This window comes from Lissotriton vulgaris, chromosome 10 (assembly GCF_964263255.1).
Source record: "Lissotriton vulgaris chromosome 10, aLisVul1.2, whole genome shotgun sequence".
Classification (NCBI taxonomy): Eukaryota; Metazoa; Chordata; class Amphibia; order Caudata; family Salamandridae; genus Lissotriton; species Lissotriton vulgaris.
Window position 1 is genome coordinate 413,446,560 of NC_141698.1, and position 24,892 is coordinate 413,471,451.

The window sequence follows — 24,892 nt, forward strand, 5'->3', positions numbered from 1 at the left end:
ACTATATAGAAAGAACACAAACTTTCAGAAAGACAAAACAGCTATTTGTTGCGTTTTCTCCTACACATAAAGGCAATCCCATCTCCAAAGCGGGCATTGCCAGATGGATTGTAAAATGCATTCAAATATGCTACTTAAAGGCAAAGAGAACATTAACTGTTCCTCCTAGAGCTCACTCTACACGTAAACTAGGAGCATCTATGGCATTTCTGGGAAACATTCCACTAGATGACATATGCAAAGCGGCTACCTGGGTTACACCGCACACCTTCACAAAACACTATTGTGTAGATGTGCACACAACACAACAAGCTAGAGTGGGACAAGCAGTATTAAAAACATTGTTTCAGACAGTTGCAACAGACACGGACGACCACCGCTAGGGAGAGAACTGCTATATAGTCTATTCATAATGTACCATCTGCAGCCCATATGCCTCGAACGGAATATGCTACTTACCAGTATGCATCTGTTCTTGGCATAGAGGGCTGCAGAGTGGTACATGCCCTCCCAGCCTCCCCGGAAACCTGTGTCTGTTCCAACATTATCTTATTTAGATACACTTACATGGGCACTCTTATCTGTATTCTACTATACTACTCCATCTAACCCTACTATGGCAAAACAATCTAAGGATGGAGCCGATGCCCATGCGCACTACCAACCAAGGGAGGAGTCACCAAGATACAAAAGACTCTCCAAGAGAAAAACAAAGTGCAATCATCCGAGCCCAACACCAGATGGCGATCTATTCATAATGTACCACTCTGCAGCCCTCTATGCCAAGAACAGATGCATACTGGTAAGTAGCATATTCCTTATAATTAATATTAATAAAATAAATTAAAGAAAAAAATAAAAAAATGATATACTTACCTATACTTACGTTGTAATGGCATGCGTTGTAATAGCATCTGCTATGTAATGTCATGCGTTGTAAAGGCATGCGATGTAATGGATCCAGCGTTGTAAAAGTTGCGTTGTTAGAAAAAAATGCATGGCTGTCTGATCGTGACCAACTCCACTGCTATGTCATTTAGACCAGTAACTATAGGACTGTGCTCTATAGCAGTTGCTATGTGGTGAAAAAAAGACACTTCTAAAACCTGCAAGGCATGGAGAATGTCCTCATGCAGTAAAAGATGCATATTTAGTGACATCTATTATGTAAAACAGAGAGAAATGTCTCACAAGGATTCTGATTTTAGAAATAGAGGTGGTAATAATGTTCCCATGTGCCAAAAATGCAATGGGCAAGAGCTCAAAATATGTAAGTGCCGTGAACACCTGATATGGGGAACATCACTTACAACGCATTTTTTACAACGCACTACCATTACATCGCAACCATTACAACGCAAACCATTACAACGCATTGCGCTGGGGGGCGCTCTAGGATAGGGAATATATTTAATTTACTATCCAACACCTTCCCTGCTATCCACGGGGACTGGAGTTGGAATAGTAAATTAAATAATTCACTATCCAGCGCCTAAAAGCATTATGCGTTGTAATGGACTGCGTGGTAAAAACCGCGTTGTAAAGGCATGCGATGTAAAAGCATGCGTTGTAGTGACACCAATCCCCTGATATCTCTAAAACCATGTTTGTGCATGTTACCTGGTGTGCCAGCGAAATTAAATGATTCAACCAAAGTGCCACTGTATATGAATACATTATCCAGTGATACTAAATGGGCCTTGCAGTGATTCAAATACAGTATTGCCACCTGCTGTGCATATTTCGCCACAATCTTTAGCATTGGCTGGGTAGAAAACTCAAAATATGTGGTATTACCAAACCACCTGACAGCCTTAATGGTATTGGTGCATCAGCTCATTTACCCAAAAATTAGCACCTTAATTTAATTGAGTGTGTCAGTGTAAAGGAGAAAATTAAACTGAAGACCTACGTTCTAACTCTTCCATTTTGTGATTTTATGTTGATCTACTCACAGCTACTTACTAGCTCACTGGTCAAAATCAAAAAGGAATGAGAAGATTCCTTGACTGATGCTAGACTTCCCTACTGACTCATATGTATTTTAATTTACTATGTGCACTCTTTAACCATCAAACAAACATATTAATTATAAATATGGTTAAAAAACACTAATTCATTTGGCACTATCTGTGTAACAACTTTACTGAGAGGTTATTTGTAGCATGGCATCTTTGGACTGCGCATAATTCATAAGAAATTGGGGGATTTAGGACCTTCATCATCAACTGCAAATTTCTGGGGCAATAAATAATGACGGGGCAGTGAGTTAAAAGCAGCGCCCAGGTTCTAAGCCTATATGTGTTTCTCAGTGCGTCCTATATGGCCAGTCTAGCTTTGCCATCAATATCATTTGTTTCTAAAACATCGAAGAGGGTGGTTATAGTTAGGCGATCCAGGTATATAAAAAATCTAGTGTTTATTCAATTCCGTGGCAGCAGGTGAGGCTTGCTGCCATCTCTTTTGTTATATGTAATGAACTAGCCCCAAAGTCTCTTACATATTCAATTTGATTGCTAATACTTGCAGTCAGTGTTTCCATTACGTATCATCCACCAGACTTCAACATTACTGTGTCCACTGCTTTCCACATGGGGATTATTGGTTGATGGGTTGCCAGAAGCAGCTGCAAATTCAGTTTGCCCACTTTCTACTTCAGGATGTGTTATGTCATCTATAGACTCAGCAGTACAGTCAATGGGTTTAAGGGTAGCCGACAACTTTTGAAGCCTTTTGATATGGATTAAGATTTCCTTCAAAAATGTTTCTGTCACTGTACAAGTACAACACATATGGATTGTTATTCCTGGTTGTTGACAAACCCTCTGGATTTGTGTAATTTAAAGGAAAGGCAGATGAATAAAGTATACTAAATTTCAATTCACAAATTTACTAGCTTTTGTCCACCCTGTCCTAGGGCAGTGGCGGCTGGTATTTAACGGCGGTGGGGAGGTGGGCTCCGGGGAGGAGGGAATGGAAAAAATGTAAAACACTTACCTATTGCCACTACCGCTGCCTCTCGTTCAACTTTGCCCGCTTTCAGGGCAGGATGCAGGAAACACCTGGCTCCCAGGCTACCATATCCAATCACAACGCTGCAATGCAGTGCTGTGATTGGTCTGAGCGCCATGGTTTGGCTCTCAACCAGGGAATGGGCATGTTCTGCACTCAGACTGCAATGCAGCCTGGTGCAGAACATGCAAAGTACACATGACGGTTTGGCCAGCCCAAGACGGCCAGGCAAAGCGCTTTGCGCACTTGGATTCAGCAAGCTACTCCTATCCTGCTCTGTAAGCAGAGCTGCCCCACACCACCCCTACCCAGCTGAGTAAGGACGGAAAATTTGCATACGTTTTTAGCTGTAGTGTTTAGGCTTTGTAGGCTCAATTTATTAACCCTTCCTAATGTGGTGATACTGAAACTTATGATTATAAGTCAATGGCACTGGACACACTGAGGAACATTATGATTGACGATGATTTCTCGAGTTGGTACATGAGTAATTATTCCATGATTTTAATCAGGTTTGAAGGACTTTGATTGATTTTAAAGATTCAATGTTTATATCTTAATTGTATTCATGTGTGTACTTTTATCACAGTATCTGCTGAATAAAGATTATGATGAACTTATTGAAAACTTCTAGGACTACATTCATCCCAAGAGCCCCCTTGAAGGTTCTACTTCATTGAAAGTCAGGATCATACCAAGTCTGCTTGACCACATCTCTAAGAGATAACACCTACTCACAACGGAGATGGTAGATTCATTTTGGCTGAAGCCTATATTCACTTCCCATACCATAAAGGTTGCAAATGAAAACAAGGAAGGCAATTTGGGCTGCTTTTGGTTCAACATGCTATTATTCAGCTGTCAGTTTGGATTTATTGCAGTTGAATTCAGCACAGAGACTGTGTAAGTAATTGGATTGCTGGTTTAGGGGGGTGAAACCCTACTCAAGCAGGAACCACAATCCTCATCAGGGTGAAGTCACAAGCAAACCCTGAATTAACCTGTGCTCAATACTCGGGTGCCATGGCACAATGAAGTCAGGCTTAACTCAGAGGCAATATGTAAAGTATTGGTGCAACACTTCAAACAGAAAAAGCATGAAGCGCCAACCGTGTATATCTGGTTGTCTCGGTCTGGTACAAACTCACAAGTGCAGGCCTACCGCGATGTAGCGTGGGCTGGATACAGGGACCTAGTTAGACCCACTGAACAAGAGTACCTCCTAAAGAAGTCAGGGGCAGGCGCAGAGGCAAAGAAGCCCTCAGGAGGCGCACTGACAATGTGCCACCTCAAAGGTGGTGCACTATCAGTTTGCCTCCTGAGTACAGCCCTCTGCAGGGGGAAAGGAGGTCCCATGGACCTCCACATCCCCTTCCAAGGGGGTAAAGTCTCTCACTGCACCCGCCTGCAAGGGGATCTCTATTCCCCTTTATAAGTGCTGGCGGGTTGCTGCTCCGTATTTCACGGGAATGCACTGACCCAGTAGTAGCACAAGTTTGCGGCTGCCCTGGGGGCATCACATTCACCATAATGTGGTGCACTTTCCTTCATTTAAAAAGGTGTGCCCGGCGCAGTGAAGGTAAGTGTGCCGCATGTGTAATGCGGCCCCAGATGTTGTGTGCATGTGCCTTCATACTGCTATATATGGTACTGTGCCCTTCCAGTTGCTTTTGATGACTTTGGAACTGGATTCAGTTCTGTCAACCACAGAAAAATGGAACCATATAGATTATGACTGGTGTTTTTTTCTCTGGAAAGTCAGCTAATACAATTAAAGCGTATTGAATGTTAATACAACTTTCTTCAGTGGCAGTAAGAAAGAAATGTGAGAAAAGTAAAGCCCACTTAATATAAAAGAGACCACCAAAACACCTTGTGTTTTTTATCATTTCCATCATGGACCTGGTTTGCTGGATGCTGTGGCAAGTCATTGGGGATGAAGAATTGCCTTTACATAGAAACATGAGTGATGTAGGTGGGCTTATAGGGCGAAATTGGGGAAACCAGCAAGGTTTTTACACAGAACGATGTCTTTAGTAAATTGTCATGTTTTTTCTTAATATACTTCATACTGTATTTAAGTAGAGCAGTATGTTTTCTGCTTTGAATGGTGTTACCTAAATTATCCTGCATAGTTTCTGTACTGAATATGGTCTTCTTGTTTGTCTCTCCCTTCCCTCACCATGCCCATATTTACCCCCTTTAGGAAGGAGCGCCCGACGTCGCTGAATGTTTTCCCGCTCACAGATGGAATGGTACGTGGGCAGATGGGGACCAAGATCACCCCCGGTTCGGACCACTGGCACCCGAGTGACCTCAGCCATGTGAAGTCTAACTGCATCTATAAGGTTTGCTAGACAGTCATGGGAGCCTCCCCGTCTCTCATGGGCATCACATACCCCCATTGTGAAGGCGGAGGCCGACCTGTGTCTGTAACCCTTTGCAGCCCTTCCTTGACCACCAGAACAACAGTGAGGTGGGCAACACCAGGAAGGGATTACAAAATTAACCTCCATTTAGTTGGAAATTGTAAACCAGTTTGTTGATGAGGGTGTCACCACATTTCTTCCTTTATTAAGAGCAAAGAGAGTACTTTTTCTTACACCACATGTGTTCCCTCAGCAGAGTCAACTTATGCACACAAAACCATACCCCCCTCGGCTACACTTACTTCTAAAGAGACATTAGAGTGCAAAACATTTGAAGTAAAAACTTAAAAAGCAACAAGTGGGAAATTAACGTATAAACAATTCAAATTAGAAATAATGGCTGGCTAGTGCTAGTGAACGGACAAAATAATATAAAGAAAACCCGTTAAAATTTGAGTAAATTATAGGCATCAATATTGTATTTAAAAAATAAAAGTGATGCTTTCATTCAATATTGCCATATATACGACAGTATCTGGGTTCTTAATATAATAACATGTACAACTGAAAAGAGCAGGCCCACATACAACAATTGAACGCCTCTTCCAAAATCACTCAAGGTGTGTGAGACATCTGCATGGACAAGATAATCACTTTTGATAATCACATTGTCTTGAAACCCACAACTTAATGTTTTGAACCCTTCAAAGTGGCCAGAATGTGACATATTGGCGATATGTAAAACTCCATATATGAGTTCAAATGTAATGCTGCTTATATTTTATGGTAGTTATGGAATTACAAAATTACTCTGAGGGTGCAGTCAGATGTGGGATTAGGGCTAATGGGATGTGTGAATTCCATGACAATAAGTAACAGGTGGATGCAGAATAAAGAAGTGCTTGGATACACAGTGTGGGGTGGAGACAGTGGGAGGCCCTACAGAGGCCGTGCTCCATCAGCACAGACTATGCTCTTTCATGCTCAGCTGTTGACACTGCTATGGACCGCAGTGTTACAAGTCCACTCCTCCACTTGCTGAATTGAGAAAGACTCCTCGCTTACCACGCTGGCCTAGGCTGAATAACAATTCAAGTCACTATCTTTTCATGACAAGCTATGGTGTGTGTTGTTGCCTCAATTGAGGCTTTGGTGGTAACCAGTGGAGAGCCAGGCAGGATATCCTAAATGTTGATATTATCCCATCTTCAAATGATTGGGCATTGGTGTCTTTTCTTCTGGGTGCATAGGTAGGCTTTTAATAACCCATAGTTTCATTCCCTGTGCATATTAGGCACATTAATAATAATGATTCAGGTGTAACTAATGGGCATTGTTGGCTTTTCTGTGGTTATATTCTGGTGGGTACTTAATAGTTTTTCATGTGTATAGAATGTTAAAATAGAACATCCCATTAGTATGTTGGGTACTTTTACCCATTAGTCATTATACCCCAGTCCTTTGGAATATATGACGGGATTTTCATATCGCCTGTGCAAGTGTCACTGCCACTGTACTTTTTTCCATATTGTGGGCACAGTTTGCTATGTCTTGGGGTCAAGTCCTGTGTAGGGCATCCTGTAGATGCCTGATAGTCTTTGGAAATAACTAATCTCAGAATAGTGAGTTGTATATAACATGTTATGGGTATGTGGTAGAATAAGATTATAATTGCAATATATTATACACGCTGGTAGACTTTTTTCAATATTCCTCCCAAAATTGTAGTGTCTCCTCTATAATAAGTTAATAGTGAAAAGGGTGTACACGATTTTAAGATAGATATGTGGCTTCCTACATTTACACATCCATGTTGTCCTGGCGGGCCAAACAATGAAGAAAGGTGTTGCTTCTAAGTGGAAGCCAGCTCAACTGTACTTTAGTTGAGCTAATTTTTTCAGCTCCTCCCTTTTCTCAAGGCAGTATTTTTGTGGGATTTCATACTTTCACACTAATGCAGGTCTGCTAGGTATTAATGCTCTTCGATCTGGCACATCTAAGCACAGGTACCTGAGACCAAGGTTGTCCTATTTCTCCAAAAGTGTTTGGCTGCAAAGGATTATTACTCTGCCATCCCTTTGTCCCATGTCTTCATCCTTACATCACACTTTCTGTCTGTGTTCCTTGTCTTTGTGTTACATGGAACTGAAATGTGTGTGTTTGGTGGATACTGTTTTGTCATAATGTCTACCCTGTGCAAAGTCAGCTTGCCTACAGTTACAGGAAGACATGTTTTCTTGAGTATATTAATACATTGGTCTCATACTGTCAAAACTTCCCTAACAGTGCCATGGTTTGCTTTGACTGTTGCCCACTTGCATTGGGTATCAGATATGGGGCTCACTTCCCTTAGTCCAATCTCTTCAGATACCGCTTACAGAAAAAAGTCCTTGTGTTTAGTCCTGCATAAAGTTCTGTTTATCATTCTGATACAAAGGGCCACCTCTCTGTGAAAGCAACAGGGAGGAGGACCTCGGCAAGCAGGAAGTTGCTGATCCATCCGGAGCTAAGATACATCTCAGCAGGTGAGATTTTGCAATATTGACAAAGATGAAAGATAATTTTCAAATTCAACCAATGGGTCACTGATTATTTTAGAAATACAACATATCCCTTCCCACTACCACCAATCATAGTGTCCTTCTCCCAGAAGGGAAAATTGAGAACTGAAATATAAATGATTCCATTTTACTGACTTGCAATATTGAATAGAGGATATCAAGGCCTCTACCTTGATATTGTCATTGTTCATTTGGAGCTTGAGTCAACTTCCCACTGATCCATCAAGTAAATGAGGGCAGTGTTATATTGCATTACATTTTGATTCTCCTCTGTGGTTTTGAATCAATATCCACAGCTGAAGGAAAAGGGGAACGGAGTCTAACTTAAGTTTTGGGTATACATAATTATTAAAATAATGCAAAAGCTGCTTTGATGTCGATTTATTTCTTTGCTGGTGGATATGGTCAATAGTTGTTTCATGGTGTAAGGTGAAGGGATGCCTAGAAGCTTGAAGATGGAAAGCAGTGAAGTAGTGTAAAATGATGCACACTCTCAGGAGGAAATTGAAAATTACCAAATAATTGATGATATTAAGATCGTGTTTCAATACGATGAAATAGAATCTGCTTTATGAACAACTGTTTACTGTCTACAGTCTTACCTATGTATAGAGATGCCCCATTGATGAATGTAAAGTTAGGTTTTGTAATCTCAAAACCTGAATTTTCATTGGCAACATGATTTACCCACATTTAATATTACGCCAAGAATGTGTAGTAGTGCTTCATAGAAAATCTCACGGATAGGCAGTGGCTTTTTCTGGGGAGGAACACTTGTAAAAGTAGTTGAACACCTACAAACTCTCAGATCACAATCTTTTGCTGGCAGTTTCCCACCCAGAAAACATGCTTAAGTTTACACTTGGCAAGGGCTAGTGTAAATGTGTGTTCCTGACAGTCAGTGCTAATGTTGGGGAAGGGTTTCTCCATGGGGAAAAAGTTGCCTAACCTGTACCCTTACATGAACATACTCCATGTACATTAATATGTTAAAACAGTAAGACATTTGAGTAACATGCAGTCCCAAATGAATTCAATCCTTACTCCTTAATTTGTGGTTTCCACAGATTGACTGAAGGAACTGCTGAATCATGTGTGCGTTTCATGGTAGTCAGCAATGCCCTAACATGATAGACTGAAACCTCCATGAGTAAATGTCATCAGCATTTTGTGCGTGGGGCCATTATAGAATCACATGATATAATTCTGTCAGAGGGCTAATGTCATCTCAAAGTGCTTTTTAAAAATATTTCTATATCTTAAGGGCTTACCCATTTCCTTATGCCTAGTCTACTTTGGACAACATATAAAGACCACAAGTGTGTACCATTTTATATTTTTTTCCGGTCACAGAGTAGTGTGTAGACAAAAGACTTTTGTCATTGAATCAGCTTACATTTTTAAGGCTTTCTACAATTTTGTGACTTTTCCAATTTTCTTCACAAGATGTTTTCCTTTTAATTTGAGTGTGTTTATCTTATCATTTAAAATCTTTAGTTCAATTCAATTATGCTTTATTCTGACAACTAGTGTCATAAAAGCTATAAAAAGACATTTTTCAAAAGAGTTACAAGATGAGCATATCATACAATAACCTGCTAAAAATAATATATAAAAACAATTCATTCAAGTACACCTCTGGGCCCTCAGTGCAACAAACGTTTGATACATTGGGAGTAAAAGTGAGGAACCACATGACAGATCTTCGTAATAAAGTCCTTTGCAATAGGCTCAGGTTATAACCCACAACAAACCTTCTAAAAAGGTCCAATCCTCCCTTGGATAACAGCACAGAAGGTTGAGAACAGAAATTGCACGTGTATAAGATGTGGTTTTAAAGCTTAAGTAAGCAGAGCCCTACAACAGTTGTGTGTCGACATCATTCGGCAAAATGCTGTACCATTCCTATCGGAGGCTTCTGTCTAGTAAGCCATGCATGACTGAGGAACTTTGCTACACAACACGCAAAAGGAGGTCTGGAATCAGACCTAAGGATACGCAAATATTTAGTCATCAACTAATTCGCTCTGAGGACTTAACAGTAAATGATTCACTGATTTACTGATCACATTTCTAACACACTCAGTACCATACTGGGTTTCTTGGCGCAAATGAAGGATAAGGGAAAATATATGTAAGCCAAATAAGGTATTGGTATTAGTGACAATATAATACATATGTACTCCAATTTGAGTTTGGTCGGTTTTCTCTATAATGTGCGTCTTCCACTATCATCCTCAAAATCCTGGATGCTAAAGCTTACTCCTCTATTTTTTCCCTTTTCTAGCCATTAGAGTACTCAGACTTGTTAATTTTAGAGCGGAGGTGCAGCTTGGCGCTAATTACTCCAGAGGATGCCCAGAAATCATTCCTTAATGGCACCTATTACACTTAGAAATTAATTTATGAATACAGCATTCACATTTGGAAATTCACTTTTGACAGTGGTACAGTCTTGTCTTTCATACTCTTTGAAGAGGTATGACATTTTTGACAGATATATCATGAAAAAAACATGGACTAGACAAACATGAGGACTACTCTCCTGGCTCCCACTTGTGAGCTATGTACATCTAACATGAGAACAGACTCTTGTAACTACATGCAATCATGTTTTGGCCTTTCACAAAAGCGATCTTTGCTGCCCATCTTGGAAAGTAGCTTTCATAATAGTACCTGCCAGGTATAGGGAAGTATATGTTTTGTGCTTTATATCATTTACTATCATTCCTAGAGATCCAGTGTCCCCTAGAACTCATTTACTTTTCTAGTGAATTCATTTCTGGTTTCATATTGATCAGTTAATTTAAGTTCAGTTTTTCTTTCCTGAATCCCACATCTCCACCTTAGTAAATCTTGGAGTAGAATTCACACTAATTGGACCACAAAAGTAAAGATGCATTATTGAATATCGCCTAGTACATCTACAGCGGAATTGTTTCTTATACTGGTGCCTGATACAAAAGTCCGTCACACCATTTATACAAATTATTATTTTTGTTGGTAGTGTAGTACAGTAAAAGTACTCCTCTTAAGTTGGTGAATCTATAAAGGACTCCATGTCCAAGAAGAAAAGTTTTGCTAAAGCAGTAATTATTCACCCATATCATCTTCTAGATATTAGACTGTGGTTAGGTTGACCTCATCCTTGATGAGTTCTACAATATTTGCTAGCATAGGTAGACAGGTTGTAAATACTTTTTAATGTAACTATTTTCTATGCAAAATGGATATCTGCAAAAGTCTGCAGAAGGCTTCAAGATCACTTCACTGATAGTGGAACATATTGTAAGAATGCATATTTATGGTTAAAACCTATATAGGAGAGTGCCGCTAAATTCCTATTCAGTTAAAGATTGCCTTTTCTCATTTCCATTTTGAGCTCATGGCCCACCGCAATCAGTGACGGGTACTGTAACAAGTCTCTCATATTGGAAATGGGATCAACGTTGTTTTCTTCCTGAGGGACCTACACATAAATTTACCAGCATGGGTAAAATATGGGGAGAGAGATAAATGTATTGAGCATTTTCTTCTAAAGCGAGGGGGTGAGGGGGTCAGACAGAGTTGTATCCTTGCCACCTCCTTGCTTGTTTCTTAAGTGGTGCAGGTAATCTAAGGTGTAATATGTTTTTAGATTGATGAACTGTATTTATTTACTTTTATAGTTTTAACTTGTTTTAAACCGAATAAAATTATTTGACGTTAGTAATCCCAGACCTAGTGTAGCAAATAACAAAGTTCCACAGTACCTAGACACCTACTCCATAGCCAGGTTAATCCTTTGTACACTTAAATCCCCACTAGTAGCCAGTTTGAACAGTCCGAGATTATTCCAAAGTGGTAACAACAATTTAGAGTCATGCTACATGTACCACTGCCCAATTTGCAATAGATTTAAATTTGGTCTGATTACCTCCATTGGGCTGCTCTAAGCTCTCGGTTTGAATGACAGATCACCTATACCTTATTATCTCAAGCGGGCTTCTGCATATTCTAGGTTGAAATGACAATTTGGAATTGTCCCTGTTTGACTAAAAAGGAGGTTACAGTCGGTTCTAGATGGTATGGGGAGGTACAGTGCAGAGCAAGATGAGCCAGGCTCACTGTACTCTTTAAACTGGAGTGTTTTCTCTCGTGAAGTAGATGGCTTTGGATTGGTTCTGTCCGTTGAAGGCTCCTTATGAGCTTACTTTCTCGATTGATTTTAAGTATGCCCGGTCCAGTTATGACCCCCCTGGCCCGGTCAGTGGCAGAACTCCTTCCAGAGACCTGCTCTTGATCAGACTTCAGTCTTTGCTAGTGCAATAGCTCTTCTCTAAAGTCTAAATGAATACAAGGATCTGGCTCTTAGATATGAGCTCTTATCCAGTTCAGCGAAGTAAAATGTGTGGTATTTTTTAAAGTCATCACGTTGACAGTGATTGCTGTGCACATCTTTTGTGGCTTCCTCACAAAGATAGGTTGGAGGCTGGCCCCAACTGAAAATAGAGATGTCTACACCAGGAAATACCATAGACCTCGTGCATGTCCACAAGAATACATGGAGTGGGAGCTCCATCATGAGCTACAATGGTTGTGCCCAAGTGAAAACCATCATCCATACCACAAACAAACACAACATGTACTTTGACAATTCCACATATCACAGCTCAGTACAAACAGGCAAGTGAAATTAAGGTACCCAGTTTTAGGTCGCTGAACGTACTTCATACAAACAAGTTATATAGACTTCTTTCCCAAGGGTGCAGACAAAATGACCTGTGACTTTCTCTATTATCTCTGCTGCTGCCAACCTTCAGTCACCCCACACCCTGGTAAGCAGTCAGTATCCAACCTTCAAAATAGGTGGCAATAAGTAATGGGTGATCCCTGCTGGCCTGCAGGGGGCACTTGCATCCAAGATTCCAGGCTGAACTCTCTGCACTATTAGGCTTTCAATGATAAGTAAGATCACATTCAGTCTACCCACCAAAAGGAATCCACTTATTAAATGGTGTTCCAAACGTGATGAGGCAATGGATTTTTATACTAATGCACCGGATTCATTTAAACTTTTAGGATACAGCAATTTTCTTGTCTCCAGTAAACAATGAATATTTTTGGTTTATTGCTTGTTTTCCTTTCTCATATTCTTGTCTTCATAACCAACAGGATGAGATGTCGGAATCAGGCCAGTCTTCAGCACCAGCCACACCAAGTACCACTGGGACCAAGTCCAACACGCCGACTTCTTCTGTTCCTTCTGCAGCTGTCACACCACTGAATGAGAGTTTGCAGCCAATGCTGGACTATAACATGACTGCAAAGAACAACAAGCGGGCAAGAGAAAAGCGCCACAGTCGTAACATGGAGGTCCAGGTCACACAGGAGATGAGAAACGTCAGCATAGGTGAGAGAGCGTTCGACTCCGGGAGGTGGCCACGCACCTGTCGAAAGGAACAGTCACCTGTGCCAACTAAGGAGACAACACACGAAGGAGAGGAGGGAGGTAGTGTTGGCTCCTGAAGACGTTGTTTCAATTGCCATCCTCTATTTTGTTTCAGAGAATAGTTCTTTTATTCAAGAGCAAATTGTGTGTGATGGGGTGGGAAGAGGCGGGTCAAGGATTCATCCCAACATATACTAGTTCTGATGCTCATTATGTTATAATCCCTACTCAGATGTGGAAACTATTCCTCTCTGGTGCCTGCTGGTACTCTCTTAAATGTGTACATTTTTTTTTTCATTCTGCATCTTGTTATTGACAGCAGACTAACTTTTTCAGCCTATTGGCTCATTGTGCTTCCATTTCCAACAGCCCAAGCTCAGTCTACTAGCTTTCATATTGTAATTAACATTGGCATCAGAGGCTTAAGATTAGGACAAACATTGAGTAGCATGAAGAGGCAATAGTTAAGGATGTGCACTTTTTCCAAACTGTATATCTCTTTCCACAATACCTCTTTTTGCGACAGTGACCAGAGACAGAGAATGCATATATCAGTCTGGTGAAAAGGAAGACTGTAGGTACCATTCAGGCCATCGGTCTCCAACAGACCATATTGTAATGTTGTGCGGCATTTATCCCGGAGACATAAATTGGTCTCTCTTGATGAGTCATTGATTCCATGTATCTCCAAGCTATTGTCTCTGTTTATTGACCTGAGATAACACTATTGAGCCCCTTTGCCTTTTCATTGGATAGCTTCTTGACTGCATGATGCTCCAAGCAGACGGAATGTTCATTTTATACCACTGCCTTCACTTCGGTGGAAGACTAAACAACCCTCGAAATGAACAGGCTATTGACTTCATGTTCTAGAGGATTTGCTGTTAATCCCATGGCCCTCTGACATATGTTTGGCCCCTTCATTCTCCAAATCATCAAGCTCCTTTCCTGCCTGACCTCCCAGATTCTACAACTCTCTGCTCATCGCTCATTGGCTCTTACTCAGAATCTCTCAAATAAAAGCTACCAGCTGTCAGCCTATTCCCTGCCTCACAGCTACTCTTATCAACACACTTGGATTGCTCATGTTTCACCTTCTCACTATGCATCTGACTGATCAAAACATGCTTAACTTGATTCTCTTTGACTTTCAAGCACTTCCTTCCACACAAAACACCCTCATTCATGTGTTAAGTGTGATCACCTCGGACCTCCAACTCAGACTACATAATATCCTTATGCTACTCAACCTCTTGGTGCTCTTTGACGCTATCAGCACCCTCAAGATACTAAAAACCCTTTGGCATCCATGGTGCTGCATTCAATTGGCTCTTGATCTGCCTTTCCAAATTATCCTTGAGCCTCTTGGTCTTCTTTTTCTTGTCTCTGACATCTCTGCCTGATCCTACTGTTGGTCATCAAGGCTTACATCTAGATTCTCTCTTTTTCTGTCCATTGCCCTGCCTTCCTATTCGATATTGTATCTTAATTGTGCTCTTCTTCTACTAACTTTCTGTGAACAAGAGCCTAATCTTTTTGTCTGATATACCTTTATTCTCCACATTTCATTCTTGCATCTGAAAATGAAATCTGCTACTGGAAGACCTTAATAAACTCCCCCAAAACTGAAATAAGTTCTGTACTTCCCTACGTCATGAACCTCTTTAACATGTCCCATTTACCTGACATACTGATGCCATCCTTCTGGTTTAAAGATCTCAGTTTGCTCTTCAGTCTCAAAATGTATCTGGAGAAATTTTTCTCCATGCCAAAATTGATGATTGTAACAGTTTCCTACTAAGCTGCTGTTCCAGATTGCATGTCCTCCCTTGAACATTCTTTTCAGCTTTGCTTCGTGCACAATCATCTGTGTCCTCAGACAGACACTGATATTCCCTTACCAACATCAGGTTGCCTGGATAGCTCCTAAAATACAGGGCACTGTGCAAACTAATGATTCTATACCTTAGAGTTACTTGCAGAACATGTCCTGCTTGAAGTGGGAGTCAGTAACCACATAGCCATTCCAGTATATTTGAGGCTTCAGCATAATTGCAAAACAAATCTGAAAAAGAATGTTTGCAGATTGACTCAAGACCTTTTTAGATGAAGGTTCACCATCCATATACTCATCTCTTCAGTAGTTGAATTAAGCAGTGTACTCACATATCTGACCTCAGTGTATCCATCCAGAAGTCCTTAAACCTCATTAGTTACTCTTGAAGTTTGCTGTTTTTCCTTGTTACCTACTGACACTAGACAAGGAAATCTGATGCAAATGTGGCTTGCCTGGAATTATTTCAGCATGATTCTTTCTTGTCCCCTACAGTCCTCCCTTGGTAACTTGGAATAGTCTAATGAAAATAGTGTTATCATCCCGGAGATGCTTTTTATTGTGTTGTACTGCTTGAATGTTGGTCAACTCTCATAAAGGAGCAAATAATTGGTCATAAAGATAATCATTAATAATATTTGATTTCTGTATATCCACAAAGAGATCTAAAACTGACGCTTTGTTTCAGACAGTGGGCCTTAAGTTCCCATGAAGCCCATTATTCAAATGACAGTAACTCTGCATACCCTTATGTAGCACTGGTTGTTGGCTTCTCTGTTCTCAACAAAGAAAACATGGTGGCATGATGTTTCTCTTAAGCATATCTCAACTAAGATGTCTTCCAGCAGGGATGGGCAGCAGTGATGAGTGGTCTGACGTTCAAGACATTATTGACTCCACCCCTGAACTTGACATGTGCCAGGACCCCCGACTTGACCGCACTGGAAACAGGTATGTGCTTTAACCTACAGTCTTCATTAATAGAGGGCTTGTCAAGCATCAACACTCACCCTTTTTGCTGGCATATTTATGGTGGTCAGATGTAGTTTTTAGTTATTACTTTGGGCTATCTGTTAAATCACTCTAATTACTTTGTGTGACAATAACAGCCTTGTCGGAGATTGCATTTCTGGGATCATCGAAATGGTATGCTGCATAGGTTACACTTTAGAGTGAAGGTTACTGATGCGCACTAGTAAGCCACTAAGTCTAAATAGGATGGGGGAGATGGACAGTATAAAGTGTGCTAGCCTCAATGGAAATGCGTTTGGAATTTTGCAACAGCACCCCTCCTAGAAACTCAAAAGTGGTTGAGGGATTTGGGGTGCTGCAGAGGATGAATGAGAACCAGAAGGGCAGACTGTAGAGGGGAACTAATCAATACGAGACATCCATGAAAGGGGGATTGTACACATTGAAAAAATTATATATCTCACTCACTGAGTGGTGTGCAATGAAAAGGTTGTTTCAGCTGGGGTACTTCCTGCTGAGGAGAACAAAAAGATAAGTAATCTCCATTGCAGTTGGAATGAGGCTCCAACTCTCCCAGTGAGTATGCCACAGATGAGGAGTTGACCTTCATAGGACACAATGAGCGGCAGCGATAATCTGAAATAGAGGGCAGGGGACATTACGTTGACCTGGAGAGTGCACAGTAATTCTCTTTCAAGAGTGCTTTGATCCCTTATATAAGTCACTTAAGACATCGTTAAAACTGTTGTTAGATTACATCAATCAAAGATCAGATATGAGGTCCATTGTGCTGTACACAGTGAAATCCCATCAATTCTTCAGGATTATATTATGTCTTTGTTTCTGCAGTCATTTAACCAACCCTCAAAAGTTTTCTAATATTGCTTTGTAATTTTCTTTGACATTCTCTTAGACAATTATTTTCTGGGAGTGTTTGATGTTTAACATCTTTAGCAGTCTCCTTAGTTCATTGACTGTGATCTATTTCATTGTGATCGAACATTTGTATTCTCTTCAGCTAGATTACTTTTATAAACATTGACACACAAGCTCAATAGTTATTAATATCCCATTTGTGTAATGTAAACAAGTCTCACATAGTTACAAAATATGAAATGTTATGAAATAATTTTAATTCTCAGATACAACATCTACAGCATTTTAATTACAACAATATGTTTAGACTCTTCACAAAGATACAAAACATTTCTAAAATTCAAAGTGTTCTCTTCAATAAAACCAGACTTGGAGTCATTCCATCTCAGTTTAAGACAGTAGAACACACATTTAATTTGTTTCTTACAAGTTTTGGGTTTTCCCTTCTGCCCTTCATGCCTTTCCTTGTCATCCTTTCTGGGAGCAGGTTTTGTGAAATGACCCAGTTGCCCACTGGCCACTGAGTTCATGTCACTAGGCCAGTGCCTGACACCTCCCATCTGTAGTTCACCTGTTTCATCCTGCATTTAGACCCAGCGTCTAGGCAATGGGCAGAGACGTTTAACAATATCCTTCTATGGCATTAGTTCTGTTTGGGCCAGTTATGACCAGGAAGGCCCTGGGCAACAACATCTACTTTTTTACCTTCTTACATATATCCCATGAACTTCTCTCCCTTCCCCTATTTTCATATTAATTTAAATACGTTCGATCCACAGGTGGTCTAGAATCTCACCGACCACCGGTATTGCGCTTTTCACCGTGCCATAGATGCCCCTGTAGATTTGCTTGTGTTGCACAGTTACTGCTTGTGAATAGGCTTAGTTATAATATAATTATAATTAATATAATTATAATGTGTAAATGTTAAAATACATATAAATTCTGTTAAACATCTCTCTCTAAGATAGTTGAAATAAAGCAATGTTGGCTTTAAAAGAAATATACAAACACAAATGTTTGCCTATTTTGACCCGTGGGACAGCCATTTGGGGCTATCGTGAAACTAAAAGCTTGAAAATTGAAGAAAATATATTTTGCAGGCATCTAATAGGCCTACCACTCTGCCTTTCTCATTATTTTCATGAGGAGCTAGGCCTTAGTTATGTTGAAGATTATATCAGAATAGCCCAGTTCTTCTGTGGTTGTGAATTTGGGATTACAAACAAGCCTTTCGTAACAGGGGGAAAATGAACAACTGCATTCATTTTGACATGTGGCACAAGTTTGACTAGTTGAAGCATATTAAGTAGATTTCTATTTGTACACATTGCCCCATCTGATTATTAAGGGGGAAACATTGGGGGTTAAAAATCTCAGTAGGGAATTAACCACTGGAGAGAGGTAGAAGAAATAAAGGTATCAATGCTATGAGATTATGTTATCATACAAACTACCATGGAGGTGAAGTCCTATTTATCCTTGGTTAGTAGTCCTTGTGAAAGCTCTGTATTAATTAGATTTTGTTTGGGGAGCATTAATAGTTGCCTTAGCAAGTTTAGGGTTTAAATACTAAAAGCTTCCACAAAAGGAGAATATATGTTTGTTCTAAATATCAATTCAATGACATCAGCCAATGAGATGTAATTTCACTGCAAGTCACAGATACCACTGTACCTTTTCATCTCCCACAGCACCATGACACCTAAAAATGCACACATTTTGCTTAAAAACTACAAGAGATCTTGGTTGATTGTGCCTGTGAGCAAAACTCTAGGCTCAGCTTAAAAAAAAAACTTCTTTGACACTTGGCACTCCCGCAGGATATGGAAAAGGAAGTGAAGCAGTGGTGTAGGACTCTGTCAGTGGCTCTATGGGTGCTACTGTGGTACTGTGGAACCTAGGGACACAAAGATATATAAATGAAAGCAGCCATCTGATAAGAACAATGATTCCCAAATATGTTAGAACAGTGGCTCCCAAACTTTGGTCTGGGGACTCCGGAGTATCCGCAAAGCCTCCTTGGGGGTCTGCAACTACTTAGAAAATTACTTAATATTAACAGATTAATAAAGTGCATATAAATAAAGAAGATAAATGTACAATTGAAATTTTTAAAGCGTACTGTAAATGTGAAGGGATTTTAAATTGGAGGTCAAAAAATGTAATTAGTATCCTCAGATTGATTGGTGAGAGCAGTGCAGGTGCATCAAACAGAATAATGTATGAATGATGAGTGACCTCAACTGAATTTAGAAAACCTCCAACCTTTCTATTAAAAAAAAATTCAAATGTATTTTTTATTTTTATGTGTTTTGCAAATTAAATAATATGTGTCATCATTTGTGTATTTGTTTGATGAATGCTTTTTCTGAATTTGTATGCATTGTTTTGCCTTTCAAATCATTGACTTAGGCTCAGTCTGTGGTCCCTGGCTTTCAGTAATGACTCGCAGGGGTCCCTGGGTTCCAGTAGTAATTAAGTGGGGATCCCCAGAAGCCAAAAGTTTGGGAAGCACTGTTTTAGAACCACAGCCCACTTTTTAGAACAATAATTGTTTGCAACCCTCCTCCCTTAAATGGACACGAGGAGGGGTGATTTTTGAACGTAACTAAAGCATCATGTAGCACCCCACTGTCATTTATAGACAGAACATTTTAATTGAAATGGCTACTAACATTGCACAAACATACAGTCTAATTAATAAAACTATATAGCATACAGCACTCCAATGAAAATGTGTGGAAATGGGGTTTTTGTGAATATTTATCTTTTGTGCATCACCATTTAAAGTAGCTTTATTTGTTTTGATCCTTTTAAAATCTCTCTGTCCAGCACACTTCAGAATTACAAAAAAGTGTACTTCTTTTTTGCTTTCCAAATTACTGAACGCATACATTTAATTTACATGTATTTAAATGTTTTTGTGTGTTGCAAAAAAAAAACTTCCTAAGACTGTCACATAATTCACTTTAAAACTCCTCTTACTTTGTAGTCAGAGAAACATCTATTCCATGTTAAAAGAATGAGCAGAAACTTGTCAGAAGACATAGCCTGACGTTTGACCTCTGTTGTTGAATCATCACAAATGTGACAGGATAAACAGAGAATTTAAGGTCATCTAACCAACCAAAGCTCTGCAACCGCTGCCCGTACTCTTTTGATAGTCAAGGACGTTCCATCCAATAAAACTACCCTTACCACTGAAGCCCTGAGATACCACTCCCCTATAAGGGCCTGTCTCATCAACTGCCGATCCCTCCCTAAACATGCTGATGACATCTGGCTCTGGAGGTCAACTCTTGTGGTTTAATGTTCCTCACCAAAACCTGGCTCAGGGAAAGCTCTTACCCTGACCTCACTCTAGCCATACCGCCTGGTTTTCGGTTGATTGGCTATTGTTCTCAAAGAGGGCTGGGAAATTACATATAGGAAGATTGAAAATACAGGACCCCTAGAGACCATGTACTTCTGTGTTAGGATTGCATCTGATTTTGCACTGGTCGGAATCCTAATTTACAGAACCCCAAAAACTCCTGCCTGCCACCTTGTAGAAGTATGTGACACAATAGCTGACCTCTACCTTATGCATGCCAGTTTCATGATTCTGGGAGATTTTAACATCCATATGGATAGCGACAAATGCATGAAAGCTAAACAACTGGCTGGAACATTAGATGGACTCAACCTAACACAGCTGGTCAATGCCCCCACACATGTTGCTGGCCATACACTGGATCTCATTTTTTCTAACGTTCCCAACCTGAAAGTGATTGCCCCCCTACCACTCACCCGGTCGGATTATTTCTTAATACCTTTAGCTTTGAGCTGAAGTTCCTCAACTCTAGACAACAGCCAGTGCCAGAGAAAAGGAGAAATTGGCACAATGTCGCCAATAACAGTATGGCACCCCCACTCTCAACGGTACCACTCCAACTGTCAGGGAATCCTGACCAAGACTCAGTCAGCTTTAACAGTTGGGTGACTAAGGCCTTAGACATTGTTAACCCCCAGGCCAGTCACTTCCACCAGGAAAAGACCCTCAGCCTTGTGGTTTTCCCCTGAGCACCGTGTGGAGAAAAGTCTTTGTAAAAAATTGGAGCGCACCTGGAGACAATCCTAATACCCTGTTGCCAAGTTGGCATACAGAAAGGCCTTACTAAAACTTCCATGATTTAAAACGCAACACCATGAGGGACTTCTTTAACCACAAGATCAAATTAGCTGATAATTCAGTGAAATCACTTTTTAAAATTGTTCAAGACTTCACTTAACCTGCTGCCATTGCCAGTCCTGTACTCCCCACGTCCTCTCTATGCAATGATTTGTCTGACTTATTCAAGGACAAAATCCAATCTATATATGCCACTTTTCCTTCCACATGGACAAATTCAGAAACCACTGACGATCCTGACGTTGATGAGGCATCCACTAATTCCCATAATTTCTCCTTAGACGCTTTCTTACAAAAACTATCAGCATGTAAATCTGGATCACTGGGAGACCCCTGTCCTGACCAGGTTTTCAAACTTTTGGCCCCCTGTTTTAATGCCCCACTAAACCAGATTTGAAACTCCTCTCTGAGCTCAGGTATCTTCCCAGCAGTGTGGACACAGGCCTACCTTCTACCAATCCTCAAGAAACCAGATGCTGACCCTGCAGAATATAAAAACTTCAGACCCATATCCCTCCTTCCCGCACCTGCACAAATTCTGGAACAAGTAGCCCAGGGTTAACTATCTGAATATCTGGAATCAAAAAACCAATTCCATGACTCCCAATCGAGCTTCAGAGCAGGCTACAGCACGGAAACCTCCCTCTTTGAAGTGTCCAAGAGGGTCCGCAAGACTATCGACCAGTCAGAGGCTGCATTTGCCAGCTTTAGAAGGTTTTTAAGTCACATATCAGCTTGGACGACCCAAAACTGTCTCAGGCTGAACTGAGGTACTCTTCTTCAATTAGAAGTACCACCTCTCGCCGCATTCTGGTGGCCACAGGAGCTAAATCCCCCTCCCGAGCCTATTGACCCAGCAAGATTAAATAATGACCTTTCCTGTAAAGCTCAGATTAGGCAGGTCACCTCCTCATGTTTTGGGAAGTTAAGTACCCTGAGGAAATTCCTCCACTTCCTTCCTCTGGAGTGTAGAAAAAACAGTAGACCACTCCCTAATTACATCTCACCTAGACTACGCTAACAGTCTCTATCTGATCCATAGACTGCAGGTAATTCAGAAAGCTGCAGCCAGATTGATTTGCAGGGTACCCTTTCGCCACCCAATCACTCCACACCTAAGGAACCTTTATTGGCAGCCTGTCACCAGGCGCATAGAATTTAAGGCACTCACCCTGGCATTCAGAGCCACCAGGGGACTGACTTGGCCTGGCATACCTGAGAGGCAGACTTCAGCATTACCATCACGACCGGGCCTTGAGATCCAACCACCTGCGGCTCCTCGCCATTCCCGTCTTAGCCCCCGCCTGTCCGAGTCAGAACTAACCTTCAGGAGTGCCCTAAAAACCTGGCTATTTCCCAGCTCATAGTCCCCTCGCACCTGTGATCAGTCGACTTCCTCAGCGCCCGGACACCTCCGTTGGGGGTAGCTGTGTGCTTTATAAATTGCTAAATAAATAAATCTTTATTTCTTGCTCAGACTTCCCAACCCACCATAAATCGGCTCATGAACCACCAGTGGGTTGCGACCCACAGTTCATGAAGTACTGGATTAGAGACTTAGAAACACTACTCAGAAAATAAGCCCACAGCCTTTAGAAACAGCCTCAGACAAAACTGGACACAAAGAGACACCAAGAACCTTATCCACCAGACCTGTCACAGGTGCACCATCAGAAGATGATGGCATTATTTCATTACATCTATTTCTGCATCATTACAGCAACCAAGGCCTGAGAAAGATTCACTGGTGTGGCAGTTTTTTGAACTTTCAGTATCTCTGTGATTTTATCAATGATGTCATTTACTATGTCATGAGTGATGTAATATGTTAGGTCATAAGCAGTGCGTGGGGGGTACAAGTTATAGTTAACTCACTGTACTATAAATGGCGAATTTCAGCATATTTTTGTTTTAAATGTTAGGTCATGTGTGACTTCACCACTTTAATATTAGTTTTTCAGTTTTAATATTTATACAGACACACACACACTCTTAAAGGTGCCTATTTGAGGGATTACAAGGAAATAAAGCTCACATGATGTATTATTATACCACCTCTGCCTCACAGTTCCACAGCTGAATGCTGTGCTTAACTAGATTTCAGGCAACAACTGACTTCTCAAATCAGGATTGTTCCTCACATTCCTTATTTTATATTCTAACAGGAAATCCTGCCGTGTTCTTGGAGACAATAGAGTTTTCTATACTCTTTTCACTTCAATAAATTCCCAAAAGCTGAGAGGCTATTATATTCCTAGCAGTATTGTATATACCCAACATGTATAATTCTGGTTCCTGATCAGATCATTTACTCTAGAAAATTCTTTAAAGGTCTGAAAACAGTAATATATAGTAGGGATGTCTGTGTGTGCATTCCTCAAAGGTCCATAGAGCATTACTATCCATGACATCCAGCACTTATTACAGCACTTATAGCAGCAGGAAAATACTGCAAACACAATAATATTTTACTGACAAATGCTTTATTTCTGGACTATAAATCTACAACACTGTCCACCGAATCTAATTTGTTGTTTTCAACATAGACACAATTGTAATATTTTTAATACCAACCTTTTGAAACTTTGGCCCCAGTTCAATGCAAGATGTACTCAAACTTCTGAATAACACCTAAATCATTTAGAGATAGTATAATTTAAAGATATTATGCTTCAGCCTCTTCAAGCCTTTTCTTTTCTCATCTGTCAAAAAATAATTATTGTTGACTTCTGCATATTTAACAATGGCTATTTGCGCAATAGAACTTTGGTATTTTAGACAGAAGACACTGTAGACCAACAGGTATTTTTTTCAGATAACACTAGATTATCCATATAAAGTATTATTGAATTTAGCCTGTGACCAAGTTTTGGTGGGATGTTATTGCAGTCTGGTGTCTGAAAAGTTCAATAGTGCTTAGATGAGCATAGATCAACTTTTCTCACCATCTTCAGTCTATCAAGGCTGTCTTTATGCTTGCTAACTCCTGACAAATAGTCACTTGCAAAAGCTGTTGTTGCCCAGTAATCACAGAGAAAATTGTACAAGTAATAAAACTATCACTGCCCTCCTTGGAAAATACCCTTAAGCAGCTATATGACTGACTGTTCTCACTTGATGTCAACATTACTCTCTTCATTGAAAGTCACATATAATTTTCAAGGCTAAATTAATCTTCTGTAATCTCTTTACATGTTCTCTCCCCTCTTTTTATCCTGCATTTATCATAGGTCACTGAAAAAAATAGGAGGTTCTAATATAGCCTTATAGCCCGCCGTAGAGGGCTATACCGGCTATTAAAGGCCCTCTCCAGCGTTAAAGGACCCGAGCCGAAGGCCATATAATATAAAGGCCATTATAAGCCCAGAGCACTCCATTGTTTTCATTGGAGCTCCCAACATTCCAATGTTCTAATTTACAATAATTTTACTCTATGGAGGAGATCATGCTAGAGAAGAAATGATATTCCTTTAGTGTTTGTCTCTCTACCTTCCACAGAGTTCGAGCCACTTTCTTCTATATCTCAGAGATTGAAATGTATCCTGACCTTGCTTCCAAATGACTACTGGGTTGACATTTTGATATTCTCTGACCCCATAAATTACCTAAAATGTCCTTAACATTAATAGTCCTAAGTGATTTTCTTGCAAAGGTCTAACCAAC

At 40.4% G+C, this 24,892-nt stretch overlaps 1 protein-coding gene across 4 annotated transcripts in view; it reads left to right on the plus strand.

Moving 5' to 3' along the window:
• Positions 1-24,892, plus strand: part of MAPK8IP3 (mitogen-activated protein kinase 8 interacting protein 3) — a 599,057-nt gene that overhangs the window by 259,277 nt on the left and 314,888 nt on the right. For 2 of the 4 annotated variants that reach the window (XM_086941240.1, XM_086941239.1), the window contains exons 5-7: positions 5,219-5,267; positions 13,097-13,334; positions 16,056-16,158. In XM_086941240.1, the coding sequence (XP_086797366.1) occupies positions 5,219-5,267; positions 13,097-13,334; positions 16,056-16,158 (390 nt within the window). Of the gene's footprint in view, positions 1-5,218; positions 5,361-13,096; positions 13,335-16,052; positions 16,159-24,892 lie in introns of all 4 variants that reach the window. The other 2 variants (XM_086941238.1, XM_086941241.1) reach the window with 2 other exon arrangements.